Below are 9,924 nucleotides of genomic sequence, written 5' to 3'. Positions count from 1 at the left end.
GCTAAATCGAGAGTCTCCCGCCACCTGAGCCCACAGGTGTGCCCGTCAGCCCCTTTCGCACGGAGCAGTTCTGTCTCCTCCCCCGTGTCCTCGTCACCTGCTCTCACCGGGTTGGTTTTCTTTCTTTATTTTAATGTTTGTATTGATTTCAGAGAGGAAGGGCGAGGGGGAGAGATAGAAACATCAGTGATGACTGAGAGGCTTTGATCGGCTGCCTCCTGCACGCCCCCCACAGGGGATCGAGCCCACAACCCGGGCCTGTGCCCTGACGGGAATCGAACCGGGACCTCCTGGTTCCTAGGTCGACGCTCAGCCCCTGAGCCGCGCCGGCCGGGCTCCCAGGCTTGTTTTTCTTACTTTCGTTGTTTTGCTCACTTGTTTGCTTCCAGGCACCCGGACACTCGGGTCCCAGCCTCCCACCCAGACTCCTGCACCCGCTTCCCTCGCTGGGCCCTCCGGCCACCAATACCCGCTCCTTGAATTCAGAGTCTGCCCTGCCCGCCCTGGCCTCCTTGCAGGATGAGCCCCAAGTGCCCCTCAGCCCTGACATATGCCCTGCACCCTGGAGGGCTCCTGCACCTCGAGGCCTGGCTGCACCCACTGTGCAGGGACATGGCCATCATCCGTGCTTCTCGGCCCCAGGGGAGGGCAAGGGCTGTTCCCCGAGGCCTGGCCTTCCCCTGCGGTAGCTGGAGCTGCTGCCCGGGCAGCAGGCAGCAGGCCGGGCCCAGGGGTGATAAGCCGGCCGGAGCCGCAAGGTCACCTGGTGGCAGGGCCTGTGGGAGCTACTCAGAGGACACAGCGGACGGAGCCCGGGCCCCGCGGTGGGAGCGCAGCATGGTGAAGGCCGTCGGGCGCCACGACGTCAGTCTCCTGTCCCAGAGGCGGCCAAGGCTGGAGGCAGCGGCCTCCCCATCTCCGGCCCCGGGCAGATCAATCGCTGGGACCTCCGGAGGGCAAGGGCGGCCGACAGCCCCTCCATCACGGCCGGCTGGGCCCCCCGGGCTCCCCCGGAGATCTGAGCGGAGGGACCTTGGCGGGCGGCTGTCGCCCCATCTATCACAGGGGAGGCTGACAGCCGTGGCCTTGCCCTGACAGCCCTCATCCGGCCGTCACGGACAGTCCCTTGATGTAGGAGGTGGGCAAGGGCCTGGGGCTGAGCAAGAGGGGCCCCGAGCCCTCCTGCTGGGCCGGCGTGGGGCCAGGTTGGCCTGTCCTTTGTCTCTGGGGGGAGCTGGGCTCCCGGCCCCTCTGAGCCTGAACCCCCTGGCATAAGCCATCTGGGGGCTATCGGACCCAGGGCTGCCCCACGGTGTCCCCGGGGGAGGCTGTGGGTCTGAGGAGGGGCAGCCTGGGAGGAACAGGGAGTGGCCCCCGGCCCGGACTTGTGGTGACGATTGAGACGGTCTCTGGGCGGACGGGCCCCCTTGTGATGGCTGTGCACCTCGACCACGGATCTCACCGTGAGAACTGCTCAGACATGCACCAGCCTCCGGCCCCAGCGCTGGGGGTCGGCATCGCCCAGAGCCAGCCGGGAGCCCTGGGAACGGGCCGTGAGCACAGCACCAGCCCTGGGTGAAGGCCGGCCCAGCGGAGTCCACTCTCCGGGCCTTCCCGGTCTGGCCCGAAATTCCCAAGGCCCCTGATGGCTCCCCCATGCCCTCACCCCGGGCTCCCCTGGCACACGGCCGAGGGCACCCTCCCTGCCAGCTGCTGGGCCTTTCCAGGGCGCAGCACCCAGAGGCTCGGGCGGCCTGTGGGCGGTGAGGTTGCAACAAGGCCACGGAGACCAGTCACAGGGTTGGAGGCCTTTATTGACAGCTGCGATGGGCCTGCCCTCCCAGCGGCTCCGTGGGCCCGTCCTCTGCCGCTCTGCCCGGAGCCGGGGCGCCCGCCAGTGCGAGGCGGGGGGTGCAGCGGGGAGCCTAGGACTCGGACTCGAACATCTTCTTCCGGCCCTCCATGCCGGACTTCTCCTCGATGTTCTTCCTCCAGTCGCCGACGTCGCGCAGGTCCCGCTCCTGGGGGTGGGGCCAGAGAGGGCTCAGGCCGCCCGCTCTGTGGCTCGGCCTCGGTTTCCCCGCTGGGAATGGGCTCCCGGGACAGGGCGGGGTGGGCCCCGCAGGGACGGGAGGCCTACCTTCTCCGTGTCCTCCTTCTTGACCTGCTTCAGGTTGGCCCGCAGGTCCATGCACACCTTGTGCTTGGAGCCCAGCAGCGCCTTCAGCATGGCGTCGGCCGACATGCGCACCCTCCTCAGCGGCGGCCTCTTGAACTTGCCTCTGAGGTCGAAGAGCTTCTGGTTCATGTCCTCCAGCTGCAGGGGAGCGAGGGCCGGGTAGGAGCCGCAGGGCCAGGCCGCCCGCTGCGCCCGCCACCCCCCTCGCCCCTCGCCCCGCGCCCCTCGCCCCGCGCCCCGCGCCCCTCGCCCCGCGCCCCGCGCCCCTCGCCCCTCGCCCCTCGCCCCGCGCCCCGCGCCCCTCGCCCCGCGCCCGCTCACCTCCTTGCTGCTCTTCTGCACCTTCACCTCCATGTCATACTTCTCCTCCTCGGCCGCGTCCACCTTGGCGTGCAGCTGCTTGCAGAGCTCCTGCGGCGGGCGGGGTGGGTGGGGGCGGGTGGGTGGCCATCCTGACGCCAGGCCCCGCCCTGACCCCCACGCTTGCCTTCTTGACCGGTGGGGAAACCGAGGCGGGCGGTGGGTACCTGCAGCTCGGCCGCGGAGCTGGGCATGTGCAGCGGGGGGCAGTGCTCCGACAGGTAGTTCTGCTTCTCTGTCTCCTTGCGGCTCTCCTCCTTCTCCAGCTCCGTGGCCGCGATCTGCAGCATGACGCTCTGGCGGGGCGAGGGGGCAGGCCAGTGAGGGGCTGCGAGCGGCTGCCCGGCTGGTGCGGACCCCCGCGGCCCTCCCCGGGGTGGCACCTACCTTGAGGTGCTGTCTGCGGGCCGTCATGGCCCTGTTGCGCTTCTGCAAGGCAGGGGAGAGGGGAGAGAGTCAGGGCTGGGCCCCCAAACCCATCCACATCCCTCCCCACTCACTGCCCGGCGAGGGGTCCTGCTCAGGGGACAGCTGGGCCTGGGGGCTCCCAATGCCGCCCAGGTAGTCCGTCGGGGTGTGGAGACCAGGCTGGGCCTCAGGGGCGGGGGGCGGGGGCGCCTGCAGGGCCGGGCGTGGGGTGTAGTCATTTGAGAGAAGCAGCCATTTCCAGGGTGACCAGGCCGCAGGCCCACTTCCCCTGCCCCGTGAGGCAACGGCAGCCACTTCCTCTGTGTGTCACTGTCTGCGGGGAGTGGGGGTGGGGGGACCGTCTTCCTGGCCTTGAAACTCTGACCTCTGACCTATCCCAATTGGGGCGGGGGGCTCCCATCCCTCCATGTTTCACCCTCGAGAGATACTCACCTCATCACTGTCCCAGGAGGGCGGGCGGGGTGGGGGGAGAGAAGAGAGAGGTTAGGGACCTGTGATGGGGTAGGGGGGATGGAACGGCGTGGCCAGGGCGGGCAGAGACCCCTGCCTGGGGGTGGGAGGAGGGGGTGGCAGGGGCATTGGGACTGGGGACTTCACTTACTCCCCCATCTTGAAGTCCTGGGCTTAGAGCCTGTGGGAAAGAAAGATGGGGTATCAGGGCCTCGGACCCAAAGGGGAGCAGCACCTCACCTTCACCCAGCCCCCTGGTGCCCCACCCCCAACTCCAACCTCCTGGGGGAGTCGTCTTGGAATTCCCTGGAAGAGGAGTCAGAGGAGAAAGTGTTCCAGAAAAGTCCCTGGCGGGCGGGTGTGCAGCTGTCCCCGTGGGGGGACAGGCGGGGGCGGGCGGGCCAGGGCAGGTGCTCTGCTATCTTTAGCTCTGCTCCTTCGGCTTTGGGCCTAAGTGCCTGCGGGAGGCTGCTCCCCAGTTCAGCCTGGGGTCCCTGACACATAAAGCCCCTTCCCGTGTCCCAGAAACGGGGCCTGGTCCTCGAGGTCCGTCCAGGCCCCCCGCCCCGACCTCACCCACCTCCCGCTGGGTCTCCATCTCACTCCCAGCTCCAAGGAAGACCCCCGGAGAGGGCTGCTGCTGGGGGTCCCCAGCGCCCGGGCCCCCACCCAGGGCTGTCCCAGGGGCTGGCCCGAGCAGTGCCTGTGCCCGGCCCCAGCCGCCCGCGGCCTCACCTAGCGTCGGGCTGCGTGGGGAGCGAGGTCGGCTGGCAGTGTCGCCTGGGCTGGTGGGCCCGGGAGGGGTATAAATGTCCTCCCCCAGGCTGGGCCCCTGCTCAGAAAGGACATGGAGCCCTCCTCAGACCAATGGGGGCACAGGGCCCTCCCCACCTGCCCAGACCGCCTGGCCCGGCCCAGCCACATGCTGCCGTCCAGTCCAAGAAGTCTTGGGGGGGGGGGGGTGCCGAGGTTGGGTTGCTCTATTTAGGGATCAGTGACGAGTTCGAGAAGCTCCTGGTTCTTGCAAGGAGCCTGCAGGCAGCTGTGCGTGGCCTGGCTGGGCTGTGGGGGGAGCACGGCTCAAGGGTCAACTGAGGGGCCCCTGGACTCAGGCCCCCCTGGGTCCTACATCGGGATCCAAGGCACAGTGTTCCCCTGGCCCCCCCACCGCCTCTCCTGCAGCTCCCTGCTCCCCTTTCAGCCCAGGGGCATCGCTGCCACAAACTGGCCGGGCCCCCCTTTCTCCAACCCGGCTCCGAAGCCGGGCCTGGACCCCAAACAGGCCTCTGGGCCTGCGGCAGCACCAGGGGTCTCGGGCGGGGACGTGAACCCGCCTTCCCGCCCGGAGCAGGCACGGGGGCGCCCTGGACGTGCAGCCATGCAGGAGCGCCCCACCCAGGGCTGTTCCCACACAACTCAGAACACTCCCTTCCAGAAGGGGTGGTGGGCCCCTGCCTGGAACGCTCCGACCCGCGGGCTGGGGCCCAGGCAGCCCCCACCCAGCTCAGGCATCCGGAGGACCATGACTTGGCTGCCTCAGAGCTGGGGGTGCGGCCCCAGCTCGGGGCGTGGGGAGGGTCAGGCAGAGCTGAAGCCCCAGATGTGGGGGATTAGAGCTGCATTCTTTCCCGCCAGGCTGAGCCCCCAGAGACCCGCAAGGCTTCTGAAGGCTTCTACTGCCCCCTGCTGCTCACTCAGGGCGGCCCTGCAGCCGCCGCCCCAAGGTTTGGGGGCCGAGAGGAGCCGTGCGGGGCCCTGGGGTTGGGTCTCTTCCTTCCCGCAGAGCCCCCCAAATGCCTCCCGATTGCCCACCACATCCTGTGGTGCCACCTCCAGCCCACCTCCCCTCACTCACACTGTCTCTAACGCTGCAACCCCAGACAGGAGGGCTTCCCCCTCCGGTGTTGTCCTCCTTGGGCGTGGAGGGACCTCCTCACCGCCCCAGGGGTCAGGCAGAAGCCCCAGGGCCTGGATGAGTCTGGAGAGGGGACCTTCTCCTCCTGGCCCTTGGCAGGTGTCCCCACCCTACACTGTCCCCGAGGGCACAGGCAGGACACACGGTGGTGGGGGGGGGGAGACGTTCATTGCAGCAGGACCCGCGGGGCCTGGACAGGCCCACAGCTCAGTGCGGGGGCTCACGGCACAGGGTGCTGTCAGGAGCCAGGCAAGGGCCGGCGCCGGTGGGGCTGCAGGCCCAGGGCCTGGTCCACCTCCCCGGCGGGCCGCAGGCGGTGCCACTGGGCGATGGGCCGCCGGGCATGGGCCAACATGTCCGCCCAGTGCTGCAGGGGCTGGCCGGAGGCCTGGGCTCCCAGCGCCTCCTTACCCACGGGCTCGGCCCAAAGCTGCGGGCCCCGGGCCCAGATGGCCAGCACCAGGTCCACACTCTGGGCAGAGATAGGCAGAGGTGCGGTGGAGGGGAGAAAGACAGCGGTCAGTTTGGCCCCCAGGGAGGACCTGCCCCCTCCTCCAGGCAGCCTACCTGGATCTGGCTGAAGGGCTCGAGGAAGGTGAAAGCCTCGTTGAAGTAGGGGGCGGCCGTGCCCTTCCGGGCAGACGTCCTGCTCGTCCTCCACTTCCTCCGGCTCAGCATGAGCTGGACCTTCACGTAGGGCTCTGGGCAGATGGAAAAGGGTCACGGGGGTCGCGGGTCTGACTGCCGAGCCCTGTGCTCCCCCTGAGGGGACGAGGAGGGGGGCTCTCACCTGCCAGCTCCAGGCTCAGGCCCCGGGCCTCCAGCACGACCACCGTCAGCCGGCCCGAGCCGGGCACGTACTGCAGCGAGAAGCACAGCTCCCCCGTCTGCTCAGCCTGCGGGTACGACAGGGGCTCGGTCTGCCTGCTGGCACCTCAGGCAGGCCCGGGCCAATGCCAGGCAGTCAGCACCCTTACCTCGGCGGTGCCCGGGGGGCCCAGCTGGCACCAGAGTTCCAGGAGGTGCTGCAGATCCATGGTGCCCAGCGGCTCGTGCCCGGAGAAGCGCTTGAAGTCCAGCACCTGCACCCACAGGGTGGTCCGGGGCAGCTCCGCCAGCAGCACCTGCAGGCGGGGGTGTGAGCCGCGCCCCTGCCGCCCCGGCCCCGGCCCCGCCCGCCCGCCCGCTCGCCCGCTCGGCCCAGGCTCACGCGGAAGCAGCAGGTCTCGTCGAACATGGGGCAGAGCGAGCCGCGGTGCACCTTGGTCTCGTGTGTGTGCCCGGCCTGGATGGACAGGCTGATGCGGGCGTAGGGGTCCGCTGTGCGCCCCGGGCCCCTGGCCCTCAGGTCCACTGCCTGCTTGAGGCCCACCCGGATCTGGGAGCCAAGGGTGACTCAGCCAGGGTCCCCCTGGTCAGCCCCACACCCGGCCCTTCTCCGAGCCCGCAGATCCTCTGGGCCTGCCGTGCGGGGCTCTCACCTCCTGGCTTCCAAAGTCGTACTCCAGGGAGAGCTGCAGGCGCCCCCACTGCTGGGCTCCCCCCGGGCTGGACTCCACATCGTCCACCTCCAGCTGCACCTGGCGTGGACCAAGCCCCCATCAGAACCCTAACTGCCCACCCTGGGACCAGAAGGGCTCACCCTCAGCTCAACTGACCAGCCAGAACTGTGGCCCTGCCCCAGCCCATTGCTGGCACCACTGCCTCCCCAGAACATGCTGTGGCCCCACTGGTGCAAGGCCCACTCTGGGGGTGGCACTCCCAGTCCTTGGGCCCTGGGCCCTGGCCTCCCCCTCACCTCTGCTCCCCGCCTCCCCTGCCAGGAAGGCCCTCTGGCCTCCTCTCCTGGGCAGATCCGCTGCTGGGGGCTGAGCTCGTCCTGACCGCCCTGAGCCTAGACCTTCAGCTGTGATCTGGGGCTGACCCAGCTTGTGCTGGGCATGGGAGCGCTGGTGCCCGCTCCTCACCCGGTGGGTGGTGGTGGCACCCCGGACACTGCCCAGGCCCATGGCCTCTTTGTCTCGGGGCTTCCTCCTGTGGGCTTGGCGACAGTAGCAGCAGACGACACAGAGGAGGCAGGAAGAAGTGAGGATGGAGGCAGCGACAGCGATGGCCACCAGTGCCCATCGGGGCCCTGGGGTGGGCACAGAGATGGGCCTGAAATGCCCCTGTGGACAGCACTGCCCCCCACCCAGCCCGGCCAGCCCCAGGCCCCTCCCGGGTCCCACAACTCACAGGGAATCCTGGCAACGAGGTCCGGAATGAGCCCAGATTCAGCCGTGGTGCCCATGGGGGCCGGGGTTCTGTGGGGACCTGGGGGCTGCCCCATCTCCACACCCTGCTGGCTTGGAGGAGATGCCAGGGCGGCCGGGTCACCTGTGGGAATGGCCCCTCGGCCCCTGCCAGCAGCCAGCCTGGTGTGCCTGGGCAAGGAGGCAGCCCGGGGTGACCGGGGGGGGACGGTTGAGTGGAGCCAAGGGGAGGGAGGCTCTGGGCTTTGGCCAAAGCACTGGCTTAGCTGCCACAGGCCTGGCCTCCTGGCCACCTCCCCCGCCCCCAGCCCTAGCCGAGCAGGCTGGGCCTCCCCGGGCCTCCCTACAGCCCCCTCTCACCGCAGACCCTCCTCCTGCAGGAACCCCTCGATCCCAAGGGGTTGTTGCCTGGGGACCCCTCTAATCCCCCCATTTCCCCAGTCTGCATGTTACACAGGAGGAGTTTATTCACACACGTGAACCGGCCCTGGGTCACCCGAGAGCATGGTGAAGGGGGCTCAATGGGGTCATGGGGGGAGCAGGTGGGGGAGCAGTGGGACTGCTGCCGGTGGGAGCTGGTCTGAGCAAGCTTGGGCTGAAGGTGCGTTCCTGGCACGGCGGGCGCGGGGCCAAGGCACCTGGGAGGGTGTGGTGGGGCCGGCAGGCTCAGGGTGTGTCTGGGAGCGGCCCGAACATTCCTCGCAAACTGACTCAGCAGCTCGCCCGCCCAGACCTGCCTATCTGCCTCCCTTAGGCGAGGGGGTAGGCAGGAGGGCGGGCCAGCGCAGCCACCTGCCTAGGGCCTGGGGAGGGAGCGCACCTGGCCAGGCTGGCTCCTCCCACCCAGCATTCCAGCTGGGGGCCCTTTGCCCCGGTAGTGTGCGCCGTGACCCTAGGCCCCTCTCCTCTGGGGAGCCCTGGCAGCAAAGAGGCACCCTTCCTCCAACCTGGGGCTCTCCCCCTTTTGCCCACAAGAGCCTGGCACCCCTCTTGCCACCCCCTCCAGAAATAACCAGGCATGTGGGCCAGATCCCCTCCTGCTGCAGCCCCACCAGCCTGGCGCTGAGCTTGCTGAGGGACCGACAGGGGCCCACGTGCTCCTGCGAAGACCCCCACATACGCTCATCAATGCCTCGGTCCCCGATGGGCTGGGCAGAGGCAGCCCCACTCACAGAGCCAACCCAAGCCCTGGACGCTGAGAGGGGAGGTGCCCAGGCCCAGTGTCCTGCCTCCCGGGCCTGGCTCTGTCACCCTCAGGGCTGGTCCCGGTGGTCACAGCACAGAGAAGGGACATGGAGGGGGCTCAGTGCGATGCCTGCCTTGAAATTCTAACCATCTTTGAACAAGAGGCTCCATGTTTTCCACACACACACCCCCTCCCCAAGGCAGAGTGCCCGGTGGCCCCTGTGGGCCTGGGGCGGCCTGAGAGCCGGAGGGTCCCTTGGGGTCCCTGGAGCCGCACAGTGGAGGCCACAGGCAGAGGCACCAGCTCCCCCATGGAGTTTGTCTTCCCTTTATAAACTGTCAGATCCCATGTGGATTCTGGAGTCAAAATAGCTGCCGTCCAGGTTTTTACGGCGGAGAATTCGGCATCAGTGGTCAGCACACCGTGTGTGCACACATGCATGCGTGTGCGGGTGGGGGTGTGCGTGCACGTGTGTGTGTGCATGTGCACGCCTCGCCCCTGCCCTGTCTTGAGGGCGTCCTCCCCGAGGTTAGGGCAGGGGCGTGGCGAGCACAGCACAGGATCTGGTGCTGCTGGCCCAGAGGGTTCCTGAGCTGATTCCTGCTGAAGGCTGCCCCCTCAGGACCACAGGAGGTGCCTGGGAGCTGGCCCGAGAGGATCATGGGGCCCTCGGGGTCCTGGTCACAAGCCCAGAGGCGCCGGGAGGCCTGGGGAGCCGCAGGGTCCCTTAGGACCGCAGGGTCCGCCTGGTGGTAAAGGTTCAGGCGGGACCAGGGCCACCAGGTGGCGCCGTCTGCTCCGTGGGCCCAGCTTGCGGCCAAGGTCCTGCCTCTGGTCCTGGGGCTCCTCTGGGGGAAAGCGTGCAGGTGCCCGGGCCGGAGGTGACCCTCACAGGCCTGGTGAGGTCTGCTGGGGTCGCCCCTTCCCCAGCCCTCCATGCTGGGCTGCCTCGGGGTGGGGTGGGGGGGATCCTCCCTTCTGGGAGGCAAGGAGGCCTCCCTGCGGCCTTACTCTGGCCGCGATCTCGGTGGACTGGCTGGGGAACCCTCGCTAGGGGCTCCCGCCGGCTTTCCCGGAGAGGGAGGCCGGCACCTCCTCTCCGGTCTCCTTCCAGCCGGCTCCGGAGGCTCCCTGAAGCCCCCACAGACAGCGC

The 9,924-nt window shown here is 68.9% G+C and overlaps 2 protein-coding genes across 4 annotated transcripts; both read right to left on the bottom strand.

Moving 5' to 3' along the window:
* Positions 1-1,796: 1,796 nt before the first annotated feature.
* Positions 1,797-6,694, bottom strand: TNNI2 (troponin I2, fast skeletal type). 3 transcript variants are annotated; one of them, XM_081099410.1, is made up of 10 exons: positions 6,544-6,694; positions 6,311-6,457; positions 6,124-6,229; positions 5,901-6,034; positions 3,566-3,599; positions 2,927-2,968; positions 2,707-2,835; positions 2,501-2,590; positions 2,141-2,317; positions 1,797-2,021 (listed from the first exon to the last, which is right to left on the bottom strand). In XM_081099410.1, the coding sequence occupies exons 6-10, from the start codon at positions 2,951-2,953 to the stop codon at positions 1,926-1,928; spliced, it is 519 nt and encodes a 172-aa protein (XP_080955536.1). In that variant the 5' UTR covers positions 2,954-2,968; positions 3,566-3,599; positions 5,901-6,034; positions 6,124-6,229; positions 6,311-6,457; positions 6,544-6,694; the 3' UTR covers positions 1,797-1,925. The 3 variants fall into 3 exon arrangements, with proteins under 3 accessions (XP_080955536.1, XP_080955537.1, XP_080955538.1); XM_081099411.1 differs by lacking the exons at positions 5,901-6,034; positions 6,124-6,229; positions 6,311-6,457; positions 6,544-6,694 and adding an exon at positions 4,154-4,253; XM_081099412.1 differs by lacking the exons at positions 5,901-6,034; positions 6,124-6,229; positions 6,311-6,457; positions 6,544-6,694 and adding an exon at positions 4,154-4,239 and having other exon boundaries at positions 3,401-3,599.
* SYT8 (synaptotagmin 8) lies at positions 5,572-7,728 on the bottom strand (the record flags this gene model as incomplete). The annotated part of the gene is made up of 8 exons (XM_081099361.1): positions 7,569-7,728; positions 7,301-7,467; positions 6,815-6,913; positions 6,544-6,711; positions 6,311-6,457; positions 6,124-6,229; positions 5,901-6,034; positions 5,572-5,805 (listed from the first exon to the last, which is right to left on the bottom strand). Exons 1-8 carry the CDS (start codon positions 7,660-7,662, stop codon positions 5,572-5,574), a joined length of 1,149 nt encoding a protein of 382 aa, XP_080955487.1. The 5' UTR covers positions 7,663-7,728.
* Between the last annotated feature and the right edge of the window lie 2,196 nt (positions 7,729-9,924).

This window comes from Myotis nattereri, assembly GCF_964212035.1.
Source record: "Myotis nattereri genome assembly, chromosome: 9".
NCBI classification, from domain to species: domain Eukaryota; kingdom Metazoa; phylum Chordata; class Mammalia; order Chiroptera; family Vespertilionidae; genus Myotis; species Myotis nattereri.
The sequence above is the reverse complement of the archived record's forward strand: the minus strand, read 5'-3'. Positions and strand labels throughout refer to the sequence as shown.

Excerpts from the sequence above, each read along its gene's own strand:
- TNNI2 (XM_081099410.1), bottom strand. The coding sequence starts at position 2,953 with ATGACGGCCCGCAGACAGCACCTCAAG. Across the intron at positions 2,836-2,926 it reads CCCGCAGACAGCACCTCAAG|AGCGTCATGCTGCAGATCGC; the intron begins GTAGGTGCCACC and ends TCGCCCCGCCAG. Across the intron at positions 2,318-2,500 it reads TGCAGAAGAGCAGCAAGGAG|CTGGAGGACATGAACCAGAA; the intron begins GTGAGCGGGCGC and ends GCTCCCCTGCAG.